Genomic DNA, 16,359 nt, shown 5'->3' on the forward strand with positions numbered 1-16,359 from the left:
GTGGCGGGGAGGGGCTGAAGGCGGTGCTGCAGGGCGGGAGGTGGCACGTGCTCTGGCGCTGAGGCCACGCGAGGCAGGGGCGAGCCTCGTACTCACCGACTCCGGGGCTTTGATGAACACTTTGCTCTTGCCGAGCTGGAACTGGTCGCTGTCCATGTGGACGGACTGCAGCAGATGCAGGACACCGTGTTTCTCATCTCCTCTCCACTGCGGCCAGGTAGCCTTGGTCAGAATGGCGTATCTATGAGGCCAGGCGGGGAGGGAAGGATCAGACTCGGATAAAACCGCCTAGACGGGCTGCGGGGGTGAGGCACCGGGGGCTCCGTCCCCCAGCCACTGCGGCTGGGCAGGACGGGTGATCCATTTCCATTCCCTGGTGCTGAAGGATCTACCTTGATGACCGGAAAAATCCTCTGAATCTGGGATGCCCATTACAAAGCTGCCCTCCTCCTCCCTCCCTGGCTGCCCGTTTCCATGTTAACGCCCCAGTAAAATCTGCTTTCCTTTCTACCAGTTTAAAAATAGCAATACAGAAGGTCACCAATGACATTCTTCACACAAAAACAAATGGTCTTTTCTCAATACGATTTCCCTCTATTTCTTCAGGGCACTTAGCAATCAATGCAAACAAGTTTTACAGAGCATCCTAGAGGTCTATAGGCATCAACCTTCATCTTTTTTTTTTGCATGGGCAAGGCACTGGGAGTCGAACCCAGGTCTCTGGCACTGCAGGCGAGAACTCTGCCTGCTAAGCCACTGTGGCCCACCCATCAACCTTCATCTTTGAAGCTCTGTCTACCTTGAGCCACGAAGTCCTGGTTTCTGGCTACTCTCCACTCTGTCTCTCCACTCTCCTTTGGTTCACCATGTTCCTGGGAACATGTGCACTAAACTCTCCTTTGCCCCTGCTGTCCCCTCTGCCCGGAGTGTTCTCCAAACTTTTTGCATAGCTGGCTCTGACTTAGGCTTCAAGTCTCACCTGCAGTTGACTCTTGCAGAGAGGCCCTAGCAGATCCCCCAATCAAAAACTTCCGCCATGCAATTTTCTCTCACAGCAAGATACTAGTTTCCCTTTAGGGCATGTACAATTAATTCGAAATTATATTTGTGTTTGCGTTTATTTGGTTAATTCATGCCTCCCTCATGAGGACTGGGTGTGCTGTTTGGCTCATCACCTAATAGCTGGCTCCTTAAACAATGCCTGGCACACAGCAGCAATAATCAACACTCATGGTCAACATTTACAAGACGCTCTTTCTGCAACAGGCAGTATTCTCAGTACTTTAGATGTGTGGTCTCATTTTGTTCTTAGAGCAATCTGATGAGACTAGTCTTCCCTTTTTACAGAGTAGAAAAATAGATGCAAATGGAGACTAAACCAAGGCTACTTAGCAGCTAAATGTAAGAGGTGGGATTTGGGATTAGCTGAGTGTGGGAGCTCAGTCTCTTTAATCACTGCTCTGCATGTAATTAGCTGATGAGTACACATTTCTTTTAAGGATGATACTTACAGTTCTAACACATGTCTATGTTAGAAACATCATAATCAGAAATTGACATAATAAAGGAGAAAGAAACCCATTCCAGGATGTCAAATGCAGAAGCGACAGAAGGAAGGAAGGGAAGGAAGGGAAGGAAGGAGGGAGGAGAGAGGAGGGAGGGGGAGGGGAGGGGAGGGGTGGGGGAAGAGGGCAGGATGGGAAATCAGAAGAGCGTCCAGGTGTGGAGCCTGAGAGCGGACAAGGTGCTGGTGTATCTAGGGAACAGCCAGTGAACCTGTGGTGGTTCGGCTCACACGTCACCTTGGCCAGTGATGGTGGCCAGTTGTCTGTCTGGAAAAGCAAGCACTGGCCTATTACTATGAGAACACTTTGTGGACTATAATCGCCAGTAAGCTGACGGCATTTACGACTGATTATATCTACAGTCAACTAAGGAGAGTGTCTTCAACAATGAGAGGCATTTAATCCAATCAGTTAAAGGCGTTAAAGGAGAAGTAATAACTTCAGCAGTCAGAAGAAAGAGTTTTCACCTCTACTTCAGCTAGCCACCTTTTCCTAGAGAATCAAAAACCTTCATCAGAGTTGCCATCTTGCAGCCTGCCCTATGGAATACGGACCCCTGCATCCCCACAGTTGTTGAGACACTTTTGCAAAATCTCATCAGATCTCTTCTGTTGGTTCTGTTTCCGTAGAGAGCCCTGACTAATAATACAGTGCCCCTGGGCCTCGAGAGAAGCAAGGCCCTCCTTGGTTCCCAAAGGCTATTACTAGGATTAGATTGGTTTCTGGCAGCCCAGCTCCTCCAAGAAAGAAGGGAAACTTGAGAAGTGAGGCCCTACATTCAGGACCCATGGCTCCCTGAGAAGACAGAATCAAATCTACCAGTAGGGCCAGGCGATTGAGACCCTCTCCGCTCCCTCCAAATATTTACATCTTGCCTTATAATGTAAACTTCCTAGAGAAGTAAATCCTCCTATTCCTTAATTAGAGATGAAAAGCTTAAAATTAAAGAAATAATGCTGCATTTCTCTCATCTGATACTTTATGGTAAAGAAATTGTTTTGCACAAATTCTCTCTCCCTGTGCCAAAAAGGCCTACAATGGTGAGGGTCTCTGTAATATGTGAGGATTGCCTGGTGTTTCAGAGTCTGCTAGCCATGGAAATACTGTGACCTAGGACCTGTGAGGGTCCCCTTGGCTCTCAAGAAGCCTGATGTACCCTCACCTCTCCCTTCCGTATCTCACTGAAGACACCAGGGCACAAAGCTCTCCCACTAAATATACCCAGTTCATGTCCCCTGCCCCCAGCAAAGACCGGAAAGAACAGATTATACAAGGCAATGTTGCCACTTCCAAACTAGTGCCTGTGATTATTTTGGAAAGACGATGATAATAGCTTGTACTTCTTTGCCAGAGATTCTCAGTTTAAGACTCAAACACACCAATGTTTCTTCTCAAGGCATTTTTCACTGGCTGTTCTCTCAGCCTGGAATGCTCTTCCCTGCCCTTAACTGGTTGGTTCCTTGATATCCCTCAGATATTTCCTCCTCAGAGGAAATGGCGCCGAGGCCCCAGTGACCTCCAGCCACTCGCATTTGAGGTTAAGGGCATTTTCCACTCCCAAGGACACACAAATCTCACAGAGGGAGCACCCCCTCCCACACCGTGCTTACCTGGGATTCCTTTTCTTTCTCCCCCACTGCCAGGCACAGAAAAGTATCCCCTTTCTACTGTTAACATCTGGGCAGCTGGGTCAAGGGAAGGATGCTTATGAAAAATGAAAAGTATAAATGGTTGTAAAAGATAAATTTTGCAAATCTTAGTTTCTACTGCATTTTTCTTCCTAACGAAGCCACATTTGGTCCTATTTCTCCCAACCGCAGGTGAACACATGTTCCATAGCTCGATGAAATGCTTTCTGAAGAATTTAAAGTTATTTTCCCAAGCCAAGACCCAACATGGATGCCATTTCTAACAGCTTTTTAACACTTTGTAAAGGCAGAAAAGTTGTCCTGGGAGGGTGTGAAAAGTGCTTCCCCCCCCCCCCCCCTTTTTTTAAAGCAGTGCTTCAAGAGCACATAGCCTGCAGGGTGTGGGAAAGGGCTGGGAAGGGGGTATTGAGGTGCCTTTTGATTTTTGCACTCCAATACTCAGTCAAGAGGGATGGCTTTGATTAACATAAAGGATTTTCCAGAGGGGAATTGAACGTGCAAAAAAAGCTCTTGCTTCCTTTTTCTAAGCCACCATTATGCTCTAGGTAGTGCTAAGTCATTCCTTTGTTTAGACTTTGGTTTCCTTTGCAGAGAGAAAGACACAATGCATGCATATGTGGGATGCTGTGCTGCATGCTTATATAGACTTTCCCTTTATGTTTTGACTTTCTCTTTCTCACTTGGAAGTCTGTCTGTGGACACCTGGGAAGCCTTTGGTAAATTGGGTCTTTTCTCTCAGTCTCGGAGAGAATGAAGGTATGAGATGGTTAAATTACTCACAGGAGATCACAGACTTAGTGGCAGAGTTTGGACAAATTCTGCATGACCAAGGCTGCAGAGCCACACATCTGATGGAAAACAGTGCTTTTTTTCTAGTGGAATGTTCCCTACCCACTGACGTGGTTGGCCCTCACTTGATTTTTAAGTGGACTGTTCAATAAAAGTTTTGAAAAATACACTGAAATATACTGTTGATTTGAAAAATAGTCTTACACACTTTATTTTTGTTATCCTTCCAGTACTCTCAAACTAAGAGAAGTATGACAGTATGCTTTTGATAAACAGTGCTGACCATTTGCCTTCTGAAAGAGAAATAAATTGAATAAACTGAAATTCCCTCAACATCAGGGGCGCAAAAGGTAGCCACTAAATGCCCAGTTTGTGAAGGACCAGCATAAAAAACCATGCATGGAGTCACATGGTTAACAGAACATCAAGAGATGTGGATATCATAAGCAATGAGGACATCTCACAGCTCAGGTAAGGAGCTGCAAACAAGGAACGCAACCTCCTCAGTGTACCTGAACCAAGGGAGGGGCAGGGCATTCCTGCAAGGAGTACCTGGCTACTTCCTGTCTTGCCCACTCCTGCAGAACTCATAGTATTACTTATGGAAGTGAAGTGCTTTTTGTTTGTTTGTTTTTATTTTCTTTTTAATAGAGTGGAAAGAGGAAGGCCTTTTGTAATTGGTTTCTCAAAAAAAAACAATCAAGGGCGGGCCACGGTGGCTCAGCAGGTAAGAATGCTTGCCTGCCAAGCCCGAGGACCCAGGTTCGATTCCCGGTGCCTGCCCATGTAAAAAAAAAACAATCAATATCAGTTTAAAAAAAACAGGCTGATCAGTTATAACAGTAATACTGATTAGAAACAATTTGCAAACACCAGAGACTTTTCAGGTACAGGAGAAAAAATACTGAAAAAGGATGAAAGCATAAATGTTTTGAATTGTGGAATTAGGAATTGGAACTGTCTTTCTGAATTCGGGAAAGAAGGAGAGAAAATGCTCTCATTCCCTATTTTCTTTATAGATTTTTTCCTTAATTGAAAAAAGGTATTTTCAAAGAAATGCAGTTTTGCAGAAACTTTAATGCTAACTAAGCCAGGGTTCTCAGCTGGATTTACCCCGTCCCTCCCCCAGGGGACATTTGGTAAGGTTTAAATACAATTTTGATTGTCATTACCGGGCAAGGGCAGGAGTGCGACTGGCATTTAATGGGTAGAAGTCAAGGAAGCTGCTGCACATGCTACAGTATGCAGGAAAGCACCCCCGCCCCCAACAAATCCCTAATGTCAATAGCTGAGGTTGAGAAACCATGTGCTAAGCTTGTGTCACCAATCTCTTGAAAGAAGGGCTAGGTCCTTTATAATGAACACGTGTGACATTTGTCAGCAAATGGATGATGCTATAGCCGTACAGAGGCTCTTCAAACTTATTTTCTCAACTTCTTAAATGCTTATTTTCCTATAGTCCTGTTTATACTTTTGGAGTATTGGGCCCTTTAACTCAGAGAGCAGTGAGGGTAAACTTTCACTTCTAGTCCAACCAAAACTATCAAGAATATTGAACGTGTGGAGACTGAGAAAAAAGGTCTTATACTAAGCTGATATCACAGGCCCAGCTGTTCTTAAGCCTTCGATGATTCTCCACACGGGTGGCCACTGGATAATCCATCCCAATCTTAGGATACAAGAGAAGGCAGTCCCTTGGGAAAACTGCCTTGTTAGAAGTTTTGGATTTCAAAGAGAAGAATTAAGCTCTTCTTTAGCCTGCTAGTTGCTTGTCACATACAATTTGAATTAAAAAAAAGAAAGAAAGACTAACCCTACATTTTGCCCCTGTACCATACACACAGAGGGCACAATTGTTTTCTGATGGAACACTAAATGTGGAGTCCTTCTTTATTAGAGGGAGTTAAGTAGATGTAGAAAATACCATGGAACTCCATTAATTTAGAATCATTAGAGAAGTTAGGGTCATATAATATTTTAAGGACACCAAATCTTATTGTTTGAAAAAACAAACAACATGAACGAAGACCAGTTAAAGTATAGGCCCTACAAAATACACTTGTAGTATGTTGACAATACAAGAAAAAAAAAGTGAGTAAAGAGGCAATAGCAATTATACGTAAAATGTGATCCAGGACTGGATTTAATAATGGAAGAAAGATGCCCAAAAGGACATTATTGGGACTTACAAAAAAAAAATTAGAAGATGAACTGCGATGTTATATTTCTTGACCTTTACAAGTGTAAAGTGGTTACATAAATGAACGTTCTTGCTCTTAGGAAATATTAAGAAAGTATTAAGTGTTCAAGGAGCGCAATGCACACAAGCTATACTTAAATGTTTAGAAAATAGATAGATGGAAGTACATACAGAATGTCATGGTAAGTGTGGCAAAATGTTAAAAGTTGGTGGATCGGGGTATCTGGATGGGGGTTCTATTGAAATAATTTACTCAGTCCTTCCTGTGTCACCATTATCATGAATTCCTGAGCACTCATATTACACTAAATAGATGGGCTACTGGATACTTGCAGCCACTAATTTATTCTACAATACATGATGGTAAAATGGGAAAAGGATCTGAATAGCTATTTCTCCAAAAAAGTTATACTAATGGCCAATGTGCATATGAAAACATACTCAAAACCACAATGAGTAATCACTTTACTACACAGGGATAGATATAGACAAAATCAGATAAGAAGTGTTGGTGAGAACGTGGAGAAACTGGAACTTTTATAACTGCTGGTGGGAAATTAAAGTAGTGTGGCCACTGTGGAAAAGTCTGACAGTTCCTCAAAAAAGGTTCAACATACAGTTTCCATATGACACAGTAATTCCATAACTAGAAATATACCCAAGAAATTCAAACATATGTCGACAAAAACATATACACATATGTTCATAGCAGCACTATTCATAACAACCAAGAAGTAGAAACAAACCAAAAGTCCATCAACTGATGGGTGAATAAACAAAAGGTGGTATAACCAAAGGAATATTATGTGTCAGTAAGTAAGAATGAGGGGCAGCTACATGCTGCAACATGGATGAATGTTGAAAACACGATGCTAAGTGAAAGAAGCCAGTCACAAAGGACCACACATTATATGATTCTATTTATATGAAATGTCCAGAACAGGCAAACCTGGAGAGGCAGAAAGTAGATCAGTGGCAGCATATTTGTGCGGAAGGGAGGGACAAATGTGTGATAGCTGAGAGAAGAAGGGTTCTTTTTGGGGCAACGAAAATGCTCTAAAATAGTTTGTAGTATGGTTGTACAACTCTGTCAATATGCCTAAAGCTGTTGAATTGTATATAAATTATATCTCAAAATGGAAAGAAGGGGTGGGCCACAGTGGTCCAGCAGGCAGAATTCTCACCTGCCATGCTGTAGATCTGGGTTTGATTCCCGGTGCCTGCCCATGCCAAAAACCAACCAAACAAACAAAATGGAAGGAAGGCAGGGAGGGAGGGAAGGAAGGGATGGAGGGAGAGAGAGAGTGTGGAGTCATCTGTTCATTACCTTTGTAGGAATTTTTGGAAGATGCGCCGATAGGCGTAACCAGCTCTTCTCACTCGAATGTTTTCTTTCAGACCCAGGTATTCTACTTGATGCTTGACCCTTAAGAGGAGACCATGGAGCAGAAACATTAGTCAACAATTCTCCAACCCCATCATTCCTTCACAACCCCAAACCTGAACTGTAGGGAAACGTATTAAAAAGGCTACAATTTGCTGTGTTCAGAGACTAAGCTGAAGTTCTCAGACTGTTATCATCTTGACCTTTAAAATATTTTATTATGAAATACAGCAATTACAGAAGAGACTATAACATATCTATTTGAAAGAACAGCAAAATAAAATCCCATGTACCCACCATGGTACATGAACAAAAATGCTGTGTTTTCAAAAGAGGAAAGAACTTTGAACCTTTGTATTAAATTGACATTGGAGCTGCTTCTATTATTGAACCTTAAGTTCAATATTGATTCTAGAGCTAATGAGACTATACATCAACGCTCTTCCAGCACAGACAGGAAAGGGCATACAGAACTCTTCATTTCAAATGCCTAAATTGAAAATGTTCTAAAAATATATTGAGCTTATGTTTTCAGTTGGCATTTATAATAGTAAAAACCCAGCAATTTATTGTGAAAAGTGGCTATGCAGAGCACTGCTAGATCGATGCCCTCACATGGGGAGTCTTCACACCAAAAACAGTGCGCCTCACCACGCTGTCAGCCTAGTGGGCCTGCCTTTGGGGTGACGCACAGACACGTGAGTTATGAAAATCCAGCCCCTGCTGAGACGCACAATACCCTGAATGCCGGGAGAGATTGGGAACACTTGCTTTGACGATCCATTCGGGGAGGTGAAACAGGGCCTTTGCCGTGTGCTGTGCAGGCTGGCTGCACACAGGCAAGTGAAAGCATGAGATTTAAGGAAAATGAGACATTAAAAAAGTGAACTCTCTATCTCTTTCTTTTGAAGATAGGACGCTAGAATTGTGTTGTGGCAGGAAGGTAGCTCCCCAAGTTCCCGATTTGGTCTACTTGGCTTCATCCATGCTCAATGATTGGTTCTGGAGAACGGGCCCCTCATGAGCCTGCTGAGCTGAAAAGGCAATCAGTAGCACTCTCTTTACAGTTTCTCATAGGTTCCCAGTAGCTGTCTCCTCAGCAAGTCTCTCATAAAATTCATCATTTCCAACTAAGCCCCACACCTGCTGATGCCTGCCCTGTGCCAGTTACACCACGGGAGGTGTTAGAACACCAAAATAAACAAATCGAATAATAAAATAATAAATAAATAAGAATACGTCTGCTGTGCCAGAGCACAGGTTTGATTCCCGGAGCCTGCCCATGTCAGAAAAATAATAATAATAAAATAAAGGACAATGTATGATTCCAATTGGAGGACCCGCACATGGCGCAGTGCTTAAGAGCAAGTTGGTTTTTTTTGTTTGTTTGTTTTTAATTCTCGTTTTTGTATGCCATACGGCGGGTCACATTTTATTCTTTTCCCATGTGAGTATTCTGGTAGTATAGCACCATTTGTTGAATTTTTGTTTGTTTTATTTTTTGTTTATTTGCTTGTTTGTTTTTTGGGGTAAGTGCATGGGGTGGGAATTGAACCAGGGTCTCCTGCACAGCAGGCAAGAATTCTACCACTGAACTACCCTTGCACCCCTGAGAGCCAGGTTTTGAAGCTGGTTTCTGGGTGTGCTCCTGGCTTTGACACTCTGTGCCTCAGTTTCCTCCTCTATGAAATGGGGGTGGTGATGTTAGAATTTACTTCTTAGGTGGGCACAATCCTCTCAGCCAGCTCCTGGCATGGGTAACATAAAGCTTTTATCATCTTAATATATACCCAGCCACAGATAGATAAACTGCCATAGGAGAATAGAAAAGGAAATGGATTTTTCACAGAGGCTTCTCAGAGACAGTGACATGTGCCTGGACCCAGCTGGATGAACTGAATTCACCAGGATTCGTGCAGAGGAGAAGGTAGAGGCCACAGGAAAAGCAAATAAAGGCTCAAAGGTAGAAAAGATGTGGGTAGGGAGGAGAGAGGAGGTGGAAAAATCAAGAGGAATTGGAGCCTTGACAGCCATGGAAAAAAGGACAGGTCATAGTGAGGGATATTTGAAAAGTCTAAAGTCTAATTGGTCTTTACTTGCGTCATCATAAAAAATACTGGCCCCTTCAAAAATTAACTAAAACTCAATATCCACAGCTGCCTAGTTAGAGTGGAGAGAGAGACAAATAACAGACATCTTTTGCCGTAAATATCTGGTTAAAGCGGTAAAAATCTGATTGAGAAAAATAATTTCCCTTCTCCCATCCACCAAATCCAAAACTCGTCAATGGCCTTTTCTCTAGTAAGGAAATGAGCACAAGGCTGCCCATTTCAGATATTTGCTCATTTTAATGTTCTTTTAATAAATATTGGCTACACTCCAAGCTTTTGAGAAAGAAAATGCATCACCCATTGATTTAAACAGAAACATTCCTTGTCCATGAATCACACAGACAGGAATATTCCTCATGTGAAAACATTGCTTCATTCATTATAACTATGACAATCAGGAAAATTTTTTATTGAATTTTTCATCAGTAGGACAATCAGTTTAGCAAATCCTGTAACATTTTAAATTTCATGCAATCAAGGGATTTGAGCTGATTTTTTAATATCCCTGGAGCCCTGCTGCCTCCTCAGGGAATATTAGGGAGGCTGGCAGTGCCCAGTGGTTCCCTGGGTTGGGCTAGTGCCTTCTCTTGGGAGGGGCCCTTGTCCAGACTATTCTCAGCTCATTAATTCAAGTAGGTCAAGGCCTGAGAAGTCTGCTAGGGCAGCGGTTCAGAATCCAGGGCAAGCAATTTTGCCAAAAGCCAAATAAAAACAGTTTGACAGGAAAAGAAAAAACCCACACCCCATAAATTTGTGGAATGAGTAAATGCATCCACCAAAGACTTCAATTGAGCGTGTAATCCCTGCCAGTGAAGCTCACTGCCCTTTCAAGGACACCGAGCACTCAACATTCATGGAGGAAATGAAACCACTCATCAGGCAATAAAACCAAACCTGGGATTAAGGGAGGAATCCCAGGAAATGATACTATTGGAAATATAAACCAACCCTTTACCAACTGATACCCCGGACTTCTTTTTTTTTTTTAATTTTTAATTTTGTTCCCGACTTCTTAAAAAGCAGTTTACATGGGTTAATTTATGTCATGACGTTCCTCACTGCAATTTAAATAAGAGATATGACAAAAAACAAACAACAACAACAAAAACATGGGAAAGTTCAAAGAGGATTTACTGAATAAAATGGAACACTGTCTTACTCTCTCTATCTTCCAATAGCCAATGAATTAGTTTGGATTTTATGAGAAGGTAGCATCAGGGTTGGAAACTTCCAAGTAGTAGATCATACACAATTTCTATATTGGAGGGGCTTTAAGCAAGGCAGTCTACTTGGTAAGGGCTAGTGTTGGTAGGGGTGCATTTGTAAGGCAAGTGGAAGGTTTTCATTTAAGATTATGTTTGTGGGGAGGGCTGGGGAAGAGAAGATTGGTGGATTTTGACAGGATGGGGAGGGTGGGCTAAAGCAGCCCTAGCCCTACCCCAGCTTCCAAGCCTCTCAAAATTTATTTTTGAGATTGCCTATAATACTCCATCCTTCTGCTCTGTGCGTGTATTTGCACGTGCCTGTGAGTGTGATGTACATGCATGGGTGTGTGTGTAAGAATGACACAGAGACAGAGGCAGACTGACAGTCATGGGGAGAATGATCTGGGAGTGTTCTTTCTGTCAGATAGAAGGTGATATTTCTGCTGGTCTCACAGCTGGTGCTTTGTCATTAATTCTCACCATGCATGCTACAAAATACTTTCTGTAGGCCAATGGGAAATTCTCCCTCCATAGAGAAAGCAAAGTTGGCTTCCCAGATTTAGAATCCTCAGGAGCATTTCACAAGACCCAGCACTCCTTGATATCAGGGATATGTCTTTTTATCTTTTCCCCAGTCCCTAGCATAATACTATGATTGCTCAATAAATAGGGATATATGGATGAAAAAATTGGGTGACATCACAGAGTACTGTAGAGTTATTAAGGGGTATTTTCTCTTATAGATGTACTGCAGCTCAAAAATGAAGGCAAAAATTAAAATATGATTTTGCTACCCATGATGAATTAATGAATATAAGCCTTGGTTATCAATGTCTGTAAACAGCATGAAGAGATAGGAACCAAGCATGTGCCTCCTAATGGAAAAACACATTATCACCTATGAAGTATTCTTAGAAAAAAAGGGAGGAGGAAGAGGAAGAGAAATAAGGAAGAGAAAGTGAAAGAAAAAAATTAAACCTGAATTTGATTAAGTCTCTAATTCTAAGAACCAATTTCTAGGATATACAGAGGATAGAGAAACATGCTAACGATACCACAAGTATCCAATTTGAAAAATTCAGACAGTGAGCAACTACAGAATAAATAACCCAGTTGCTTCCATAATAAATTGTCAGAAGAACAAAAAGAGATCAATTGCCATGTATGGACTGATCTTATTTGGGTCCTGAATCAAATACACTGTAAAAAAAATGAATAAATATATGACAATCAGGAAAATTTGAACACAGATTTAATATCTAATATCAAAAGAATGAGTATCGTTTTCAGGTGTGATAATGTTATTGTGGTTATGTGTTTATAAACAAGAGTTCTTACAACAAAATATTGATAACTGAAGGATATGATGTCTGCGATTGTTTCAAAATACCTGGGGATGAAGGAGGGAACAGATGAGGATGAAGCCAGAACATGATTCATGAGCTGGTAATTATTGACATTAGGTGACAAGTACATGGGGATTTGTGAAACTACTCTGTCAACTTTTGTATATATTTTAAAATTTCTCTAATATAACTTGTAAAAAATTGGATGACCTGTTCCAGATTAACTTTCAGTTTAAAAAGGAAAACCCAAGGACTAGGGATATTAAGTTAATGATGAGGCCAGCACCAGTTGTTCCAAATTCCAGTGCAACCATGTGCTCTACACATCAGCAGTTCTCCAAGTGTGGTCCGAGACCTGCAACGCACCTGCAGTACCTGGGAGCTTTAAAAATGCAAGCTCTTGGGCCCCAGCCTAGACGTACTGAATCAAAAGATCTGGGGGTGGTGACCACATCTGAGTTTTAATAAGCCTTCTGGGGGATTCTTATGAGAACCAGTGTTAAGAGGGGGAGAAGAGCCATTTTTCTACCTTTAGGTGGAAGAGATCACATCTTGCTGGTATCCTTTTGGCATCAAAGGAAAAATGGAACCACACATTTCAGAAAGGAAGAGGACAAAACAAGTATGTCCAGGAGAATGACCACGGGGAGTGGTTGGATTCCATGTCCCAAGGGGAACTGCTGAGGAACTGAGTGATTAGCCCATGGAAGACAAGATTCACAGGAAACATGATGGCTGCCTTGGCACTTTAACTATCAAAAGAGCTGTCAAGTGGAACAGTAATGAGAAGAATTCTCATGGTGGATGACAGAACTTGGACCAAGGTAAAACTGACTGAGAGAAGGACTGTAGAAACATACTAGTAGTGTCATCCATGGATGGACTCAGAACCTTGAGAAGAGTGAGGTCCTTATCGGAGCCTGAAATCATTAGCAGACAACATTGTAGGAGGAACATTAGATTACATAAAATTGAAATATTTCGACAATTAAATAGAAAAGACTTAGGAACATGCATCTATTGATGAAATTATTCAACAAGATGGTGGATTGACCAAAAGGAAGGCTTCAATGTCCAAGCATCGTGATTTCTTAAGATGAGAGAACAGACAGTACCATGAAATATTTAAACATAAAGAAAAACTTTCAGACACTGATTGAGCTTAGGCATTTTCCTTAATGTGTATGTTTTCCCTCCTACAAAGAATCAAATATTTTATCTATTTGCCATAGAATGTGCCAGTAGGATGGGAAATGAACTTATATATGTCCTGCAGAGGAGGTAATTTCCAACTGGTCCTCTCCTGAAGTTTAACATTGATTAAACCACTTGATACTTAAGACTGCTTTCTTTTCTCCAAAAGAGAGACGAGATAACAGTTCTGGTATGCCCATATCCTTTGTCTTGATTATTTCACAACAACCTATTCTCTTCAGTCAGTGTTACCCAGTCCCAGGTTCCCTCACCAGCTTTTCTGCCTATATTTCTATTAACACTGGGACCAGGCCAGTCAGAAATGTGCGCCTGGACCCCCCAGCTAGGGACAAAAATGCCATTCTCTCATCATTTCTCCTACCAAGCATCCCCTTCCATCTTGCATAGGTCAAGCCCCCAAATGCCAGTTGTCAAAGGAACAGTGAACCAGGCTTTCTCAGTAGTCAAGGAGGAAAAGGCACATTGAATGCTTGGGTTCCACATCTTTCCTTTGGCCGATTCCCTACCAGGCTCTCTCTGCTCTTCCATACTGAGCCTACAGCCCAGCCCTGGCACTGTCATGAGCAATCCTAATGGCAGACTTCTTTTTATCCAGCTCTCTGGAACTTCACTCTCAAGCTAAGCACTCTAGGCCACATCTGATGGGTGTCATCAGAGCTGAGTGGATCAAGAATGTCTACCTAGAGCTTCAAACCAATTTTGAGACCACCGTTATTCTACAGCATTAAGGTTTTGCATTTTTTTAAAGATCTGCCCTCAGACTAGTCAAGATCAATATTATGAATTGTTAATTCCGAACTGAATGGCACTGTGAATATTTCAAGAAAATACAGGAGGTAAAATATATATGTATTGTCTACTTATAGTTATGCCTAAGAGTTATTTTCAGAGGATTTCTTTTGTTGCACAGATGTGGCCTCACTCTCTCTCTCTCTCTCTCTAAGCCCAGCTCCGCAAGCGAAATCATCACCCCCCTCCGCCACGTGGGACATGACATGCAGGGGTGAAAGTCCCCCTGGCAGCACGAGAGATGTCTCCCAAGAACGAGCCTAGCAGTTTGGCGGGTCCTCAGAAAGCTAAGTATAGAATTGCCATACAGCCTGGCAATACCATTGCTAGGTATCTACTCAGAGGACATGAGGGCAAGGACACAAACGGACATTTGCACACCAATGTGATTGTGAAAACCTTGTGTCTGATGCTCCTTTTATCTACCTTATCAACAGACGAGTAACACATATGGAATAAAAATAAATAATAGGGGGAACAAATGTTAAAATAAATTTAGTAGATTGAAATGCTAGTGATCAATGAAAGGGAGGGGTAAGGGGTATGATATGTATGAATTTTTTTCTATTGTCTTTTATTTCTTTTTCTGAATTGATGCAAATGCTCTAAGAAATGATCATGATGATGAATATGCAACTATGGGATGATATTGTGAATTACTGATTATATATATAAAACAGAATGATCATATGTTAAGAATGTTTTGTTTGTTTGTTGTTATATATTTTTTTAAATTAAAAATTAACTAAAAAAAAGAATTGAAAAAAAAAAAGAACAAGCCTGGCCCTGGCACCATTGGATAGACAATGCCATCCTGACCAACAGGGGGAAAAGAAGTGTAACAAATAAGGTATCAGTGGCTGAGAGAGTTCAGTACAAGCCTCAGTTAGACATTGTCACTTATCATGGGTTGCCAACACCCAACCAAAACCATTTCTGCCAACCCTAGAGAACACCTAGGATGTTGGATCTCTGAGATTCTACAAAGATACCATGCATTAGGATTACTTTTCAAAAGCCAATAACCTCCAGATAAGTTCCGAGGCCAGATAAGTCCTGAAATGCAGAGGGGCCAGCCTCTCCAGAACACCAATAGTTCTATCCCCCTATCCTGTATTATCAACAGCCCTTTTCAATATGAAAAAGTTATTATGGGCATAGCCCAAATACCCCTAAAGAGTGGGAGTAAGATCAAAGGAGAAGGTGGGGTGTGGTAGTTAGATTTAGTTGTCAACTTGGCCAGGTGAAGGTGCCTGGATCTACTGCTGTGGCCATGAGCCAATGAAGTGTGAACCTCATCTGTTGCTGATTATATCTGCAGTCAGCCAGGAAGCGTGCCTGCTGCAATGAATGATGTTTGATTTAATTGGCTAGTGCTTAAATGAGAGAGTACAACATAGCACAGCCCAAGCAGCTCAGCACACCTCATCTCAGCACTCTCAGCTCAGCCCAGGCCTTTGGAGAAGCAGAAAGAAATCATCCTGGGGAAAGCTGTTGGAACCCAGAGGCCTGTAAAGAAGGCCAGCAGAGATCACCCTGTGCCTTCCCACGTAAGAAAGACCCTCAGTTGAAAGTTAGCTGCCTTTCCTCTGAAGAATTAATGAAATAAATCCCCTTTTATTAAAAGCCAATCTGTCTCTGGTGTGTTGCATTCCAGCAGCTAGCAAACTAGAACATGGGGTTATAACAGAGAAGTTAAATCCTAACAAATGTGTATGATTATGGAGTCATTATATTGATATTTCCTTTAGTCTCCAGTGTCTTGGAACAGCTAGAAGTGAAAACCTAAAATTGTGGAATTGCAACCTATATCAAACTCTGAAATCTGTTCTACAACAAATTGTTGCAATGTGCTTTGAAATTTATTGCTTTTTAGTACATATGCCATTTTTCACAATTAAGGAAAGAAATATGTATATATAGGATCGGTTCTGAAAAAGTTAAGACACCAGGGCATGACAAACACATACCAGGGCCCAACTATGCCCATACCTGCTTTCCTCCCAGTCTTTGGGCTTCTTCGTTTCATTTGGTTTTATGCAGCGAATGTAGTGAGGTGTACATTTCATTAGGGTGCTCACAAGGTCATTGGCTTGTTTCTAGAAA

At 41.8% G+C, this 16,359-nt stretch overlaps 1 protein-coding gene across 3 annotated transcripts in view; it reads right to left on the reverse strand.

Annotated features, from left to right (window-relative positions):
- MYO1E (myosin IE) overlaps positions 1–16,359 on the reverse strand; it is a 247,820-nt gene that overhangs the window by 54,073 nt on the left and 177,388 nt on the right. For all 3 annotated transcript variants that reach the window (XM_077128062.1, XM_077128063.1, XM_077128064.1), the window contains 3 exons: positions 16,246–16,352; positions 7,531–7,629; positions 97–241 (listed from right to left, as the gene is read on the reverse strand). In XM_077128062.1, coding sequence (XP_076984177.1) covers positions 97–241; positions 7,531–7,629; positions 16,246–16,352 — 351 coding nt within the window. The remainder of the gene's footprint in view (positions 1–96; positions 242–7,530; positions 7,630–16,245; positions 16,353–16,359) is intronic.

The sequence above is a fragment of the Tamandua tetradactyla genome, chromosome 14, assembly GCF_023851605.1.
Source record: "Tamandua tetradactyla isolate mTamTet1 chromosome 14, mTamTet1.pri, whole genome shotgun sequence".
Lineage (NCBI taxonomy): Eukaryota > Metazoa > Chordata > Mammalia > Pilosa > Myrmecophagidae > Tamandua > Tamandua tetradactyla.